This window comes from Tachypleus tridentatus, chromosome 1 (assembly GCF_004210375.1).
Source record: "Tachypleus tridentatus isolate NWPU-2018 chromosome 1, ASM421037v1, whole genome shotgun sequence".
NCBI lineage: Eukaryota > Metazoa > Arthropoda > Merostomata > Xiphosura > Limulidae > Tachypleus > Tachypleus tridentatus.
In genome coordinates this window covers 74,582,541-74,601,487 of record NC_134825.1, presented here as the reverse complement: position 1 = coordinate 74,601,487, position 18,947 = coordinate 74,582,541, and the positions used below count along the sequence as shown (strand labels likewise).

The 18,947-nt window shown below is 30.7% G+C and overlaps 2 protein-coding genes across 7 annotated transcripts in view; both read left to right on the top strand.

Moving 5' to 3' along the window:
• Positions 1 to 5,656, top strand: part of LOC143252597 (uncharacterized) — a 74,889-nt gene extending 69,233 nt beyond the window's left edge. For all 6 annotated transcript variants that reach the window (XM_076504978.1, XM_076505012.1, XM_076504975.1 and 3 more), the window contains 3 exons: positions 1,073 to 1,240; positions 2,198 to 2,301; positions 3,362 to 5,656. In XM_076504978.1, coding sequence (XP_076361093.1) covers positions 1,073 to 1,240; positions 2,198 to 2,301; positions 3,362 to 3,560 — 471 coding nt within the window. In that variant the 3' untranslated portion in view covers positions 3,561 to 5,656. The remainder of the gene's footprint in view (positions 1 to 1,072; positions 1,241 to 2,197; positions 2,302 to 3,361) is intronic.
• A 5,271-nt stretch (positions 5,657 to 10,927) lies between these two features.
• Positions 10,928 to 15,491, top strand: LOC143252617 (chloride intracellular channel exl-1-like). Its single transcript, XM_076505023.1, has one exon. It carries the CDS (start codon positions 11,525 to 11,527, stop codon positions 12,254 to 12,256), a length of 732 nt encoding a protein of 243 aa, XP_076361138.1. The 5' UTR covers positions 10,928 to 11,524; the 3' UTR covers positions 12,257 to 15,491.
• The last annotated feature ends 3,456 nt before the right edge of the window (positions 15,492 to 18,947 follow it).

Genomic DNA, 18,947 nt, shown 5'->3' with positions numbered 1-18,947 from the left:
CCAAGAGTTGGCGGTGGGTGGTGATGACTAGCTGCCTTCCCTCTAGTCTTACACTGCTAAATTAGGGACGGCTAGCACAGATAGCCCTCGAGTAGCTTTGTGCGAAATTTCCAAACAAACAAAGCAATTTTTGAAACAATATTCTGTCTATTTAATCAGACTTAGTTGTGTAAGCACTGTTATATAAATAGTCACAAGCTAACAATGTACGTGATTACACTGTTTGTGTAATATCTTCAAAACGTCAGTCTATTTGCTTTTTGCTAACACTGAAGTACATATTTTGGTTTTATACACCTGAATAGTGAATTCAGTAGTATAATATATCGTCAATAGTTAATACCCTTTTCTCAGTAAAAGTAAATTGTATTTAAAATAACTACCTATTTTGACTCGATTCAAGTCTATTCGCCACGTTCTGCCTAATTATTTTAGCACATAACAATATCTGTTTTACTTCCAAACCGCGCATTAACATTTACTGTAATGATAATAATATTACTAAATGTATTTATATCTTTCTAGTATATTTATATATTATCGTTCACATTTTCCTTTTTTTAATGTATGCTATGACTCGTTTTGCTGTTCAAACTTGAAACATCTTACATTTTGTAAAGTCGTCTCACGATACCCATTCTTGGTCACGATTCTACATGCCAAAGAACTCTCGAGAAGGCAAAATGCATCTTGGTCAAAATCTTATATTAAGTTTGACGTCATAGTCTTATTATGCACAAAGAAGACACACCAGACTTTGATGCTTTCATAATAATCTGCTGCTGTTTTGTTTTTACACATGAAAAAATTCAATAGAAATATTTACATCGTTTTATTTTTACTAATACCAAGATGAACAGATTGTAGTGAGGAAAAAAATGAAGATAATTTTTCGAATTCTCTTGAGTTTGAAAAGCTACATGTAAACAATTATGGTTTCTTTTGTTTCAACGTGTTTGGAAAATATGTCTTTTAGTAATTACAGTATATGTAACACTCATGACATTATCCTGCACCGTTTGATATGAATTTTTTTTGGTTAAAATTAAGATTTTAACTTTTTTTTATTTAGATACAGAAGAAAGCATTGGATATTGCAAAGCAATACACAACTGAACATTTTCTCGCCAAAATCCCCGAGGTCGACGCTAACGGATGCCCTATTCCACCATGGAAGCGGCAAATGTTGGCAAAGAAAGCTGCTGAAAATGCCAAGAAAGAAGCAGAAGAGCAAACACTGGTAATAAACAATTATCAAGAGTACAGTGATAACTTCTTAGACCCCTATTTATCGTACAGCTTTCTTGTACATACAACATAGATACTACGTTGGATTACCATGAGATTGCTTGATGTAGAATATAATCTACCTAACATGTTTTTTGATTGAGTGGTTAACTAATATGTATGCCATAACTAAATTCGCTGATGGTTCCAGAAGACATAGTTTCAAAGTGGAAAATATAGTCGTGTAATAATTTTAAAACACCTGTGTGGTGTTACAAAATTTTTTGACGATGCTAAAATGTTCTTCAACTGGAATTAAATATATGTATTATAACGTTTGGGCCTGACTTTCAGCCGCGCCACATATAATGGCTCCGAGTTTCTTTTTTTTATCTTGAAAAGCGTTTAGCTCGTAGCTCCATCAACTCTCGGCCGATATGAGATCTCATTACAGTTTTGGACTCATGGGGGTTAATCCCTTTCGATTGATATACTTGATCACATCCGAGGTCTCTTAGGTTCATTTACTTTAATTTCACCTAAAAGTATTTCAATTTGATAGTAGGCTGGAAGAGATTTTGATGAGTAATTAAACTGAATCGGGCATAGGTGGGTCCTACGCTTGGTATTGCTAGAGTACAAAAATATAGTTAACGTGTGTATGTTTTCTTATAGCCAAACCACATCGGGAATCGAACACCTGATTTTAGCGTTGTAAATCCATAGACTTACCGCTGTACTAGCGGGGGATGTTGATATTCATATACTTTAATCTTGCCTAAAAGAATTTCAAGTGAGGATTATATTCTACTTTTCCTAACAACAAAAAAGGACGTTACTGCTTGTATCAAAAATCTAATTGCATCAAGTAATTGCAATCACACATATTAAGTAATTAAAGATAATAAGAAAAATATGTTTCAGTGTGATTAACTGCCAACGAAAAATATGGATTTATTCTGTTATTTAGAAGGAGGTGGAGCAGAGGAAAATCAGTGCTATTCCAGCTTGGAAGCGCCATCTACTGCTCAAAAATGGAATTCAATTGAAATCACCTGCAGAAATCACTCAAACGTAGGTGTTTAGCCCATTTTTATTAAAAATACAATAGTATATATTTGGTTGTTGTTGTTTTGAATTAAGCACAAAGCTACACAATGGGCTATCTGTGCTCTGCCCACCACGGGTATCAAAACCCGGTTTGTAGCATTGTAAGTCCGCAGACATACTGCTGAGCCACTGGGGGGCAGTATATATTCGGCAAGATAATATTCACACAAATGAATAAAGTATAAAAATAATTACAGCACGTTTTGATCAAGTTGAGAATCGTTTTACAAATACTCCTTTGTATGTATCTAAGATAACCCTTAGTTTTCTTATATAGTTATTAATCTTTTGATAAATATTTAAAATTTTCTTCATTTTTATCTTTCACTTACATTTAATCTATTGTTTGACTAAAAACAACTTAATATGAAAGAAAATTGAAATATAAACTGTATAGCTGTTCTAAATGCTTCTCGTTTTTGGTCATTAGATCCAAATTAATATTACTAAGAATTGACTTGAATAATAATATTAGTAAGGGTATTATTATTATTAATGCAGATAAGAGCGCAATACAGTTGATATTGGTTTATTTTTTTTTTTATCCGTGTTCTATCTGTTGAATAAATTTAAGTCTAATGTGACAGATATGTTATTAATTATAAAGAAAGGTTTGTCTTGAACTTCGCGCAAAGCTACATGAGGGCTAGCCGTCACTAATTTAGCAGTGTAAGATTAGAAGGAAGGCAGCTAGTCATCACCACCCGCTGGCAACTCTTGGGCTACTATTTTACTAACAAATATTGGGATTGACCGAACCTTTATAACGCCTTCACGGCTGAAAGAGCGAGCATGTTTAGTGTTAGGGGAATTCGAACCCGCGACCTTCGGATTACAAGTCGAGTACCTTAACCATGTGGCCATGCCGGGCCTCTAAAGAAAGGATGCGAGACACTTTCACATCACGAAAACGGTATCAGACTTGTACACTTTAGAAAAAAAGTGTGTATTTATATTTAATATTTCATAACTATTAGATAATACAAGAATAAGTCTGTAAATCTCTGTTTAACCTTGCTTTTAGTCTTCCTTCATCGAACCTGGTGTCAAGTACTCCTTCTGTTACAAAAAACACTATGGAAACGATTTCAGAAAAACTTCATCGCAGTATGGAAAAAGAGACAGCAGTTTCTTTTTCTGAGGAAAATTACAACAATGAAGATGACAAACCTCCAAATCCTTGGCTACAACAGTTAAGGAAAACCAATGCGGAAATTCGTTAAAAATGTTTTTGCAACATACGCAGGAAAAAACAAATAATTGTACTCTAAAACCTATCGCATACGTTTTATTAGTGTATGACAGCAGTGAAAAACTTATTTTTCGCAAGATGGGTTAATAAAAACTTTAACAGTAAAGCAAATAAATATGTTTGACGTTTTTTGTACGTCCACTCACTAAAATTGCTGAAACATTCTGTTAAGCCATCAAGAATAGCATAAATTACCTAAAGTGGAAAATAGAAATTGTATATTTTTAACGTTATTTACCACCTTCAGTAATCAAGTATCATTTGTAACGTTTCACCTGCTACGGTGAAGAAAACCAATTGTCACGCTGATGATAAAATCTTTTTGGTTAATAATCTTTCCTGTAATAAAATTACTTTATAATAATTCAGTTTTACATACAAAGTATAACAATCTGTTCTGAACAACAGTTTGTAATGATGTTATCATAGTTTTGTGAAATAAATTTGTTAATAACAAAGGTAAATATTCTTAAGACTTTTAAATGCTCTCTCAGATCAACGGAAAACTTATCATAGGCGTAATTACTTAATAGATTTTGCCCAGGACTTGGAAGAAGTACATTTCTTTAAAATATATGTACGTGTTTCTGTGTGTAAATATGTAATGCTTTTACAAATAGCTTATAAAAGGGCAGAGACAAGTTCTACATTAATTTTTCTTTTTACGTTTCTTTAATGATGTAGTTTTAATTATCACATACATCTGAAACATACGTGAACGTGGGTGGTGTATAATTAACACGATTTAGAGGCAGTGATTGTTTTATTACAATAATTATATCTTTAGAATAATGTGCTCTAGGGGAATTAAATTATACCATAGGCATACTGAAAATAATAAGTTTTAATCCAGAAAGTTTAAATATAGTACAGGGTGTTTTAACAACAAATGAATCTTTTGGTGTGTTTGTTTATTGATATCCCAAGGGTTCAACAAACAAGTCTTGTTATTGTGTTTTTACAAAGATATTTATGGTTAGCAAGTAGTAATTAAAAACAAATTAATAAAAGGTGTTCATTGTAACCAATGTTTATTCAGGACTAGTTTTCTAATGCTGACTTGCAAATTTGGCATGAACAAAATATTAATAAACATTGTGAGCCTTTGTATACATTTTTACAAAATGCTTACATTATATAATATACAGATTTGATTAGCTCCTTCGCTTAGGTAGAAAACTGTGAAGATACTGAGTTGTGTAAAACAATGAGTCTATGGTAAAATAAATGTTGTGCAAATTTATTGGCAGATAGTTCATTTATCCAAATACAATGGCAATTTTTCAAAGCATAATCATATAAGTAAAAATAAAACACACACATGAAATGAAATACATAAACTACACTCAGGTTTATCAAACTGTGCATCCATGATATGGTAAGTGTAAGAGTTAAAGACTTAATCCCTGCATCTTCAATCATTTTCAATCTATGTATTTTCAAATAATCTCTAAAATAATTACTTCTATAAAAACTAATGGAAGTCACTTTTTTTCCTATTTCAAATATTACAAAACTTCATTCTTGGGGTTTTTAAATAATGGTCCCACTCTATTAACAGTAAAAACATATTTATGGAGTTTCAAATGCAATTAATGACAAATGAACACTAATTAGTCAATTGATTCTCAAAAGTATAAATTATTTTTATGTATCTATTGCCTATTCAAAGATCCCACATATTAAACATTCCGAGTCAGAAACATGCTTGAAGCACAATATTTTGTTACCTTCTACATACCTTTAATAAGAAAATGCACAATTTTAATGTCATTCTATGTGTGTGTGTTTGTATTGTAACACTTCCAGTACTAATCAAGTCTTACCTTCATCTTCACTTTCTAAATACCAGAAGTTTCACATTTCTTCACCTAATGTTTCAAGTAACTGAAACAATTTTTGTTAACTTCTACAGATAAATAGAAACCAAAATGCTCACAATTTAAATATCTTTATGTGTGTATTTCCTTTCTTGTTTTAAAAATATGAGAGGTTCACATTTTTACCACAAATATTATTTTGAAGTTTTATGGCTGATACCTCACTAATAGTTTGGGATGGTATAAAATCTGGAATAAAACAGTTTATTTACACACTGTATTAGAACAGAAAGTGTGTGTGTTTTTCTTATAGCAAAGCCACATCATGCTATCTGCTGAGCCCACTGAGAGGAATCGAACCCCCTGATTTTTAGCATTGTAAATTCTTAGTCTTACCATTGTACTAGCAGGGGGCAACAGAGAGTGAAATAAGTTATTGTATCTGAGTAAGAATGCCATATTTCCAACACCAACCTGCTCAAAATGCACTATTAGTAAATTCTGATCAAGTCAATAACCATTTTCAATAGAACTGATCTGGTACAGAACTGTGTTGTTCATACATGTGTGGTAAGACCAAAACATTGTGCTAGACAAGTTTATATAAAAACAATGTAAATACCAAGAGTATGTTGAGTGTTACATAACTGAGGAAAACCACATAAGAAGTCACTTCCATTCACCTGGTCTGTATTTTTGATATTACAATATAAAATACTGAAACAGACCCAGAATAGTATGTTACACATGTTGAGTGTGTATGATAATATCATAGGAGTGAGGTAAGAATGTTACACTTTTGATGAAATCCACACCAGACATTATTACTGTTACACATCATAGGACAAACAAAATATTGAAGCACAGACTAATGTAACAGACAGAGAATATGTATGTTACACACACACTCAGTATGTATCACAACACAAGTTATAAGAACAAAGTGGAAATGTTACATTACTGATCAAAACTATTTTAGAACTTACCAACCCATTAACATATTCCATGGTGTATGACACTTCAAGTAAGACTACAGTATCAGACTTATAACAGTGTACTATATATATTTTTGTATTCATAATACTAATAATCACCTCTCTCTCTAAAACTATAACTTTAATGATGAAAACTTAACCCTTTCTGAATACTTAAGTGCACTATTTATGCTAGAAAAGAAACTGTAAAGTAATTTAATTATCGTAATTCTATAAAATTTTTACACACTTCAAAATGAAAGGTTCATTCATTAGTTACAGAAGGATGTGAGTGCACCACATTTAATGTGTTCTGTAAATTCTGATTTTATACAATGCAAATCAGTTTAAGATATTACATACAATAACTTTTATTAAAACTGATAACCAGTACTGCTTGAAGATATGACTTATTAATATCTATATACTTTTTCATCTTCTTTGTTTAATGTAAACTGATAAACCTTGCACATGTGCAATGATGAACAATATAAGTTTGTTATTCAGTTATATATATGCTGCACGATGGGTTCATTTGAAACAACATATTGACGACCATACCACCATAGAAAATATAAATAATAAATATTTGTAGATTGAGAAAATGTTCAGTACAAGTAAGGCAAAAGTGTGAAGGTAGACCTAGATGATGAAGCAACCAGATCATCTTAGTAGGGTAGGAAAAAAACGTGTTTCAAAATTACTGAAACTAAATTTACTGTTTAACAACCTTTACTAGTCTCCTGAATAACTAAAAGCAAGATATTTGGTTATTTTGGTTAATGTAAGTTTAAATGGAAATGCAATATGAGGGAACACATTTTATCAATAAAGAATTTTGTGACACTATATAATCACACATTCAGTGAAATTGGTAATGTTTACCTGTATCAACTTCAAACAATAGTATATTACAAAAATCAAACCCAATAAATTCCAACACTACCTGCAAAATGAGAATTTTATTTTTACAATTATAGAAAGTCATCACAGAAAAAGGTTGACTGACTGGATGAGTGATAAGTACCAGTGGATTCAAATGGGAAAACACTTATCAAGGGGGTAATTTTATAGTAAAAAAACAATATATTTCCAAAGAATAATTTATAAAAATGCAATCATGTTTCATAGGGATGTATTTAAAGTTACTGGCAGTAATAGAAAATTGAAATAACTAACTCTTCATTACAGGAAGAACCCTTGAACTTCACAGAAGTATATCCCATAAGAGTCAACATGCATACAACTTCTTAAGTATAGACAAAATCTGCATATCAGGTACTTGAAACCCTCAGAAATTTACAAGCAGAAAAGAATAGCAACCTTACCTAAATGTGAAACTGTTGAAGACATGAACTCAACAAATTAAAAACAAGCTGAAGTGTACAAAAACACCATGTGTTACCATGACTTGTAGTGTGTATGAGCACCACTTTGCTGTAGAAAGTTGTGTCATGGATTGAATTATTGTGCAAGATTTCCCAAAGAATTTAACTTTGCTGGAGCAATTTCATCTTTTTAGTTGGCTTTCCCATTGGGAATGCATGGTCCATCAATATTCCTTTATGGTAAATGAAAGTGAACATATTGCATGGTTTAAGTAAAAATACCAATTCATGAATAAACATTTATACATGAGGGAAGGTAATATTCTTGATAGCTTTCCTCTGACTGAACATAATTCTATTCCATTATTTTCATCATTATATATGTACTGGTGCTCCATGATTACTGAAACTTCTATAATCTCAGTCCTTTCAAAATTTACCTGCATTTCTTAGAAGGCTTTAAACATTAATAGAAATTATTTCTTTGTTTGAATGCAACATTTTAGTTTAAACTATTGAAGAATCCAAGAAAAAGAAATCCTATACAGTATGCTGGTAAACAGGAATATTATTAGAAGAGACAACAGCAATGGAAGAATTAATCTGTAAAAAACATGTACTACAGGAAGTTTTGGACAAATATAGGCAACACGAAAAATAATAAATGTTTGACCTTTATATAAAACAAAAAAAATTTGATATAAGATAATATTATTTCTAGGCATTTGCAATGAAATGGACAAAGACATGTTTTATTCAGGACAAAATGTCATGAATGAGAAATAGATGTAATACATAGATAAGAGTATGGACAAAACATCTACAAATTTAATTATCATAAAAAGTAAATGTTTCAGAATCAGTCTTTATCTTCTAGTAACTAAAAATGTTTGATGGTTACACATGTACATTTACAATCTCAAGCATGAACTTAACTGTATATTATAATCAAAAAGATAATTTTAGACATTTTGACAGACTTTAAAAAAACGTTTTTCTGTAATATAAGCTGAAAAATGCTTTTTTTCTCCCCATCCATCATTTAATACAATCCAATAATAAGATTTCTTAATGTTCAAATATACTTTCATAGTTTTACATATTTACATTTGAACTGAAAATATGTTTATTACTTTGGAATATGCTCAGTAAACTTCTTAGTTCCTCTCCTACATTCATGTCTTTCCATCCATTGAACTACTGTAGACACAGAATAGATGACACTGGCTAACAGTGCCAGTAGTTAAGTGCTGGAGGTAAAGCTATAAGTGATCAAGTTACAATTACTAAATGAACTGTGAATTGTTCCTCTTAAAAGCTTTACCACAGACAAAAACAAAACTAATTTAATCACATATTAAAATATACCACAAGCTGCTGAAACACAAAATATCTTGAATAACTTACAACCATTCATTAACTTTTGAAAAGTGCATGTATAACATGTGCATACACCAATCAGATGTAATCATGAATGTGAATAGCATACTAATGTATTTTGACTTCTCACATTTATTCTCACTCTCTAAAATCTTTTATAAAAGTTTACTATATTGCTGCTTAAAGGATGGGAAATATTGTTTTGCTAAGCAATATACTTTCAGTTGTAAGCCAAAAAAACAACAACAAAAAACAAACAGAAATAGACTGCTATAAACATGGATATATAACATGTACAAGTTTTCACACATATTCTGTGTTTTAACACCTGCTTAAATTAAATGTATACATATGTATGTACATTTAGTATAATTTTCAGTAGTTTTTGAAACTTATCAAATCTTTCTTCAGCCATTTTCAAATGCAAAAACAAAATACAAAACACTAAATATACAACCTTTTATAACTTATGTTTTTATTGACAGTGATTTTTTTTTTATTTTACTCTCAGGTTTTGTCTTCTCATTTCTGACAAAGTTTTCTTCACATGTTATTGTGTAAGTTTTACAATGTTCAATCTTGAATCAAACTGATAAGAAAAACAGTTCTACAGTTCTAAAAATTGAATGATTTGTAATAGCGATAAAAGAAAAAATGCTCTTTGATGTTTCATTTTATCAGTGTCTGGTAACATTTTAGCAAAATGTAGTTAATTGGCTCAAAATAAATTATCCCAATGCTTTGACCTTTGTATTTAGTAGTTGATACAAAAGGGATTCATGTCTCAATATAATTACAATATAACCTGAAAATCTATGATGAGATGTAATTATTTTACCAAACAAGTATTGTCACTTAGATTAAATTTGTGCCTGTAATGAAAATTCACATGTATTATATGGTTAGATGTCATTTCTGGGGGAAGCCAAGTTCTCTGTGCTAGCCCGTGAAATGACATCTAACTATATAATACATGTGAATTTTCATTACAGACAAATTTAATCTCTTATTTTCACAGCACTCTAAAAATATGCATACATAGTATAGCTGTCAAAACCATGGTGTTAGTAAAAATATGGTGACTATGCTTAAATAACTATAAATATGCACTGATGAGCTTATGTCAGCCATAAACTAACCTGAAGAGTGGTTAATCTATAATACTTAAATCTTATCGAGGAATCAAATTAGTTGTTAGCAATACACATTCTGTATTCATTCAGTGACTTCTATGCTGAACTTATATGGAATCTTCTGTTCATGAATTAGGCCTAGTTTTATAATTAGTCAGTTTTCTTATTTCATGTATTTTGGTATTCAGCAATATTTAATGCAAAGCTTTTACACATTTTAGCATATCTAAATTTTCAAACAAGTGATTGGAATTAACCAATCTGACAATTTTTTTTTATGCAACATCAAGATTATAAATAAAATTATTGCAGTGAAATACTTTGAACTCATCTTCAGTAATCTTTTAATTTCATTAATTAATAAGCAAATTTCAGTAAAAGTGGAGCAATCCCCCTTCACTCAGACTAAAATATAAATTCATTAAATTGTGTCTTTTAGTTATAAAACAATTACTGGTTGACTCTTAATTTATACATAAAGACAGCTCATTACGTTACATATACACTGTACATATCAAACATCTTAACACAGTGTATCACATGTCACATGAGTCATGGACAAGTACACTAAACATCATAAATGATCAAAAGATAATTATAACGTATACTGCAAATGAAAATAAATTTTAAAAACCTATACAACATATTTGTTTCTCATATTATATGTAAAGTTAAGAGACATTAGCATAATAGAAGAGACAGATGGAGGCCATCCTTCTGTGACTACAGCCTCTCCCTTATATATGTATATATCAAGAGGAGTTATAAATAGCTTTCTACACTGGATCCCACTCAACTCTTTAGAAATTACTGTATGTCATGGCCAAATCTAGGCTAAACTGTTCTTACTCTGTGCACTGCATGATGCTTTATTTTAGGCTCTACTTATGCCACCTAGCTGCTTCAGAGGTGTGGTGTCAGCATAAGAATCGGTCTTAAGTGCATGTGTATCTTCATTACATATTGTTTGAATGCTGAAACAGGTCTTTACTGGTGCTGTTACATACTGCAAGTATTAAACTGAAGACAAGAGTTTTTAGAAATTCAGTGCTGACAGAGTACAGGTTAACAAAGAAAGTGACAACACAGCTGACCTTTTAATTAACAAAAGAACTTGTGTGTATGTGTGGAGAAACAAGTGTTAAAGAAGAAATTGAAAACTTTTCTTTGTGAAAGAAGTAATTCACTTAATGAATCTGTAAACTCTAAAACTTGTTCCTAATACTCAAGAGATTCACTACTTGGCCTGCAAGAAACATTCTAACAGCTGTAGTAAATCCTGTAACACAGTTAAAAAGGAATGTCTCACTTACCAGAAGTGCTTCTATTTGTCAAAGCAGGTGCAGATGGTAAATGTTACGGTGCTTGTCCCTTCTGCCAACACATTTTTATGATTCTCATGGTAAAAGCAAGAGTTCAAAAACTGAAGTTCAAGGTAGCTACAGTAAATCTTGCTAAGCCACCTGAAGAATTCAAAAAGTTTGGCCTACGTCGAGTACCAGCTATTGTGCATGCAGAAAATTCTATTGACAGTGTCGATGACATCTTACAGTATCTTGATAATATATTTCCTGAGAATGAACTGAACTACAATAATACTGAAGCAGAAAAGTCATGCAAGGATATTTTTCAAAAATTCTGCTTTTTCATAAAAGAAGTATCCAAAAATAGTAGTCATCTTATGTCAGAGTTAAAAAAACTTAACGAGTTTCTTCTTTCTAATGAAACTAGTTTTCTTTGTGGCAATAAAATTTCTCATCTGGACTGTGAAGTTCTGCCAAAACTACATCACATACGTATAGCTTCCATGTGTTTAAAGCAGTTCGAGATTTCTTTGGATTTAAGGGGAATATGGCGTTACTTGAAAAATGCTTACAACAATGATATCTTCATCAAGACTTGTCCCTCAGACCAAGAAATCAGCCTACACTGGGCAGACAAACCTGAAACTCCAAACTTCACAATAGAACAGCATGCCCAAATTACTAAAGAAGAAGCACGGTATAGCTTAAGTGTACCTCCTGGAATTTAGCATGTAATGAATAGTTCAGTGTACTATGTATATGTAGGAAATGCCCATACATTACTAAAGAAGAAGAAGAATTTAGCATGTAATGAATAGTTCAGTGTACTCTGTATATGTAGGAAATGTTTGCTTATAATATACACATACATATACTTATAGCTTAAGTGTACCTCCTGGAATTTAGCATGTAATGAATAGTTCAGTGTACTCTGTATATGTAGGAAATGTTTGCTTATAATATACACATACATATACTAAAGAAGAAGCACGGTATAGCTTAAGTGTACCTCCTGGAATTTAGCATGTAATGAATAGTTCAGTGTACTCTGTATATGTAGGAAATGTTTGCTTATAATATACACATACATATATATATATTAGCAATATTTATTAATTTTGAATCAATTTATTTTCCTTAAAATTCTGTTTTATGTGTACTTGGTATATAGAAATGGTTACATGCTATTAGATGCTAAAGCTGGCTTTTAATATTGAATTAATACACAAGTCAAGGGAAAATAATGCTAAACTGCAAGATTTTTTATAGTTACATTTTATTATTTTAATCTTAAAACTGTATTAAAAGACCATGCCTTAAAGCATCAAACTTAAAGCTCGATACTCAGAATGTTCAATTATTATAAATAACTGCTACTATAATTAATAATTACAAAAAGAATTATTTAGTACAAAAATAAGTACTTGTACCTGATAAAACATGACATGTTTGGTACAAAATAAGTTTTCTTTTTTTACTTCTACTTTGCTTAATAACCTAAAGTTTAGATTCAAAAAACATCTAGTTATATGTTACCTTTTATAATAATCACTCTACTAGTTATTTTCTTATTGGAGCTCTCTATAAGACTATACTTTAATGGAATTTTAACAATCTAAAATGATCTTTCTTGGCATTTGCAAATTATTCCAAAATGTACTGAGGACTATAGTATACAAATACAGCATTAATATTTATGCTTTTTAATGGCTTTGAAAATTTTGACATATACTCTTAAACATACTTGAAACATTATTATTTATTGCTACATCTATTTTACTGAGTAAATTAATCCATAGAAGTTACAGATAAAACATTCAAAACTGCATAAAGATCAATGAAAGTAGGGCCTACCTCTTTTTTTCATTTACCAATGTTATATTAACTATACTAACACATTCAAATATACACATTTTAATTTTCTAAAGAATAATGTGCTTAGGTTAATTTTGTTGTGATATAACTGTATTAACATCTCAATAAAATTACAGTGAAATATTTATCTGTTTTTTTTATTTCAAAAAAATGTTGACAACCAATACTTTTATATTGCATTAGTAAAACTGTTTCACATCACACTATGCACCTACTCAGAAAATCATGTCTACATTGTATACTTTTATTTTAGTATTTACTAGGAGTATTGTGTTAAAGAATTACAGCCTATTAAAAAACCTAAATATTCAAGCAATCAATCATATGACTGTTAATTATAACTGGAGTTTGGTGATTAACTCTATTAATCAATATAATTAATTAATCAAAATCACAGTTAACATTAAAGTGAAGGCATTTTTGGACTATTTACCTATAATACCCTTTTCCTAATTAGAAGTCAATCACTTTGTTTTTTAAACCAATTTAAATTTCACACAAGAAACAAGTTTTCTTTAAATATGTGTAATTGCAAAAAAAATCTGTTAACCTCAAAACTGTTTTCCAGTTATAAATGAAGATAAAAAAACTAAATTTTGTCTAATTGTTATTACCACTATTCCAACTTACACAGCATGTGAAAATGAGGATTCTCTCAAAATTTTGAAAGAGAGCATGAGATGTGATGAGAACAAAGTGCTACAGCAAATTGTTTTATTGACATCAGAAAAGTTCCATAAATCAATATTTGAATACAGATTATGCATTTGAATATTATTCATTTTTCTATTCTTATACAAACATTTAAATAATATGTTCAGCATTATACATTAGAAAATCTATAACGAACTGAACTTCTGAACAACATTAAAAATAATGCAACTTTTTAATTATAATTTCCAATTAAAACGGGCCAATAGCTAGAAAATATTATGCTAGCAATTAACTGAATTACTTGGTTAAACCAGCATAACCTGATATACAAAGATAAATTAAGCACTTTAGTCTAAATTATTTCTTCTTCCATAAGTATGCCAGTAGTAGAATTTTATATTGGATTGCATTCAGAAAATTAACTCATAATAACTTAATATTATTATAATACACAATTTTTCAACACATAACTGAATTCACACCATGTATACATCCACATTCTGTGAAGAAATAAATTTTAAAAGAAATCATTTGGGTCAGATGTGGGTACATATCCATACATCATACGTAAACTTTACTAGCTAAGTACTCACTGTATTTTTCCTTGTACCAGTGGCATAAAATTCATACTTGTTGTCTTTTAAATACACCAGTTATTTATATTTACATGGAATATGTAGACCAATGCATAAAAACTTTGATATTATGATCACATTTTGTGTAAACTTTTATGTACATATGAAGAAGATAAGCAAATAATTTCTTTTTTTCTTAATATACATGTAACTTACTACAAGGTTTGACAAAAAAAAATACACCTGAAAATTTTTGCTTCTATATAAATAGTGCTGGCTCTTTTAATAGTAACTTTGCATAGTTTGTTTGTTGTTCATAAGGTGTAAATCAATCTCATCATGGTGAGTCACTTTGAAATTTGTTTCATAGCAGTAGTAGGTTTAACCCCCTAACGAACATTTGGTGTTGGCAAGGAAATAAACTGCCAGATATACTGCTAAAAAACAGTTTATGTTTTCAGATATTTTGGAATAAATCTATGGCCATCAAAAGTTATTTGTAAACCCTTTCAATTAAGCACTTCAATTTAAAATACAAAACTTTAAAATATTCACTTTACCGTTTTGGCATGAAAATAAAGCTAACATAAGCCTAAATATATCCAATGTGCAGTGACGAACAGAGAAAGAATCACTGTTTTATATTGCATTTTTTGAAAAAAAATCTTAATAATATAAATATAAGTTTCATAATATGAAATACTCGGTTAAAAATAATTAGAAATACATCTTTAATCTTATTTTGATTTTTCTCAAAATGAGAGATTTTCTTTACAACAGTTTAAATTAAAATTAAATTATTATACATACAAGAAACAACATCTGGTAGGCCTTAAGGCATTTATAGTTGCACTAAGTTCCTAATATTTTTATAACTTTAACTAGTTAATGGTTAAGCTTATTTATAAAGCTAGTCAAACTTTACTATAAACTTAAATTTTAATTTCAGCATAAATTAACCTAAAATTCATATTTACTTTTAACTTTAAGTTCTAGAAATGTTTGTAAACTGATCAATGAGAAAATGATAAAAAAGACGTGCTTAAAAACTCAAACGTTTGGCAAAAATTAATAAAATTTAGATAAAAATATAGAATTTAAACTCCAAAATTTATTCACAATTTGTATAATTTAACTAAACAATAATAATTGTTAAAAGCTTATTAAATAAGTATACTTTGATCTAAAGAGCAAATAGCCCTATTAACATTGAGCCATTGTAAAAACAGTGGATTAAAATAACGTCACACAATTACACCTCATCTATTACACCTACAATGTTCAACTTTAATATTTTCAACAAAGGACTATTCAACTCGCCCCCCGCTACTCCAGCGGTTTTACAACGCTAAAATCAGGGGTTCGATTCCCCGGTGGGCTGAAAAAAGGTCCTCCTATTTGGGGGTTGTGCAGTAGACTAACAACCTACTCACTTAAAAACCAGCCTGTTACAGAAACCGCAAGAGATTGCGGCTTTATGTTCCTTAAGGAATTTACTGGCACCATTATTATTATATTATTATTATTATTACTGTTCAACTCAGTGATGACATAAATTACGAAAAATTTCCTCAATTCAGTTGTTTAATACAATATAAAATTAAGAACGGACACACGGTGATCAGTTGTTGTTTTGAAATACACCAAACACTGACTTTCCTCATCTTTACGGATTTAATCCGTAACACAATAAATAAGCTAACGCTTAAAATATTCATTATTTAGTATAACTATATATATATAACATACCATAAAAAATAGGTCATTTAGTCATCCGAAGCCGACCTTGAGTATCTATACTTACAAGAAGTAAAAATTGAAATTAAACTGCAAAAAACGTACAATATTATCGCACAAATAAATAAAAGGTCTTTATCCTTCACCATCTAATATTGCAATATTCGATAAGATCCCTTCTCGTAGCACAGCGATATGTCTGCAATCTTATATTGCTGAAAACCAGGTTTCGATACCTGCGGTGGGCAGAGTACAGATAGCCCTTTGTGTAGCTTTGTTCTTACAAACAAACACTTCTTGCCTTTCATTTCTCAAGAGAAATATTAAGTTTGTTTATTTGATTTTCAGACAAAGCTATTTGAAGGATAGCTGTCCTTAATTTGGAAGTAGTAGACTAAAGGGAAGTCAGGTAGTTAACACCTTCAACCACTTACCATTGGATGACTTTTTACCAGTTAATAGTGGGATTGACATTGTAACGGCTCCACAGCTGAAAGGGCAAGCATGAGTTTCGATCCCGTGACCATAAATTGCGTTTCAAATGCCCTAACAATCAGACCATACTAGGCGCTATCCCTGTAAGGCAATCCTAAGATCATCCCAAGAATTCTCATAATAGGTCTCCTCTGAACCCTTTTCGATCGACCAATTTTTCTAGTGTAGGTAACTATAATCAACTCTTAGCAACATTTATGACCCTGTTTTTGAAAGAGTTTGTACTGAATGAATATTCTATTAAGGTTACTTTTGAATATGTGAATAGCTTAAAGCAGCCAAGATGATATTAATTGTGATAGGTATGATATAGAATCACTGTTTACAAACATCCCTCTAGATTTCGGAGTTGGTGAGCTAGGTTAGAAACCATATTATATTTCAAAAGATTTTCCACACTTTAAGCAGCGAGCATGTTATTTATCAACCTCTTAGTATGGATGGCAGATGGTAGGATGCTACTGATTGAGTGCCTTCTTTTTGGTCGGTAGTTAAAAATAAGTAAGAGAAACAAGTAGGATTGGCAGTTTTCATAATATAAAACCATTAGCAAGTCAAACACATTGATCTTTTCTTTATACCCTGCTTTTATGTTTCCTAAAAATAAAATTGTAAAAGATATAATTAAGGATGTAATTGTAATGTTGTTCTTTCATTGGATGTGATGTTTCAAATTATTTGGTGAAAATAACTCTAGGTCATATCCATGTAACAATAACAAGTTAGTTTATTTTTGCCTCAATGATTCTACAAGTTGCCTTCATTCGTACAATGTTATAACTTATAGGCATGGTTAAAAAATAACGTTCAAACGGAAATACTAATTGTGCTATGAGTAACGTAAAAATAAGCTTACTGGTCCAAATTTTTTTTTGATAATTAATCACGTAATCAAATATACGTTTATCCAAATATATCATTGAAATAAAGTATTTCACTGTCACTCTACCACAGAAAAAAACAAAACAAAAAACAGTCTGATTCACTACTAGTTTACTAATTGGCTTACCCACTCGTATTTATATATAATATCTCACTTCTAGATCTTCATCTAAGCTATCAGATTTTTGTGACGTCATCTAGAATATTTTATGTATTATAGAACAGCTTTAGAGTCATGCACTGTCTAGCTAACATTTAAAATGTAGCTTATAACACTGCTTCCTTCCTGGATTGAAAATTTCTTTTAACAAGGTCAATGCAAAAATAAAATACTAAATTAAACTGTCTATTCATCAAGTCCTTTTTGTTGTTTTACTCTTCTGGGACTTCTTTATGGTGTACGAATGGGATGGCTTTTTGTCCCTTGTTCACACTAGTTACCCTATTGGTGAGTGGTTTTTCCCAGGTAGGTAACTGAGTGAACACATTGGTGGTTATATCCTTGATGATACTCTAGAAGTGATTTCGACAGAAACTAGACTCTTAAGCAGGTTGAATTTCTCTTAATATATTATTCTCTAGAACTACCCAGTATATTGCTCTTTCACTGTCTTACTTTCAAAGATGATCACAGTGAATGGCCTTTGGCTTGAATTGACTACCTTTTGGGATGCTGTAAGCTATATCATTGGTTCTTTCCATTACAACATACGGCGTTTACGATCATTTACTGAACTTTGCAGTTAATTCTTTCTTGTAGTGAAAATTGTACAGCCATATCATGTCACCTTGATGTAGTCCAGTCTTATGAACAATAAAATAATAGTGACTTTCCATTTCATCACAAGCTGATGTATGTTCTTCCCTGGATAAAATCATGTCTGATACCATTATTCTTCGAGTTGACGAGAGCTCTTCCAACCATCAGTTCCTCGATACGTGCCGGAATATATAATTTCATTAAGTGATTTATAACACATGCTATGATTATTTCACTTCTTGGTGGTACAATGGCCATCCTCCACGTTTTTTCTCATGTTCTTACCAATCGAATTACATAATTAGGCCGAGATGAAAGGCTTTTTCAGCAGCCGAAATGTACATCTTTAATATAGGCGTGCTTCTAAGCTTTTCGATCTAAGCGATAGTTCGTAAGTATCAGTCAGTAGGCCTAAGTATACATGCAAGGCTTGCAAGCACT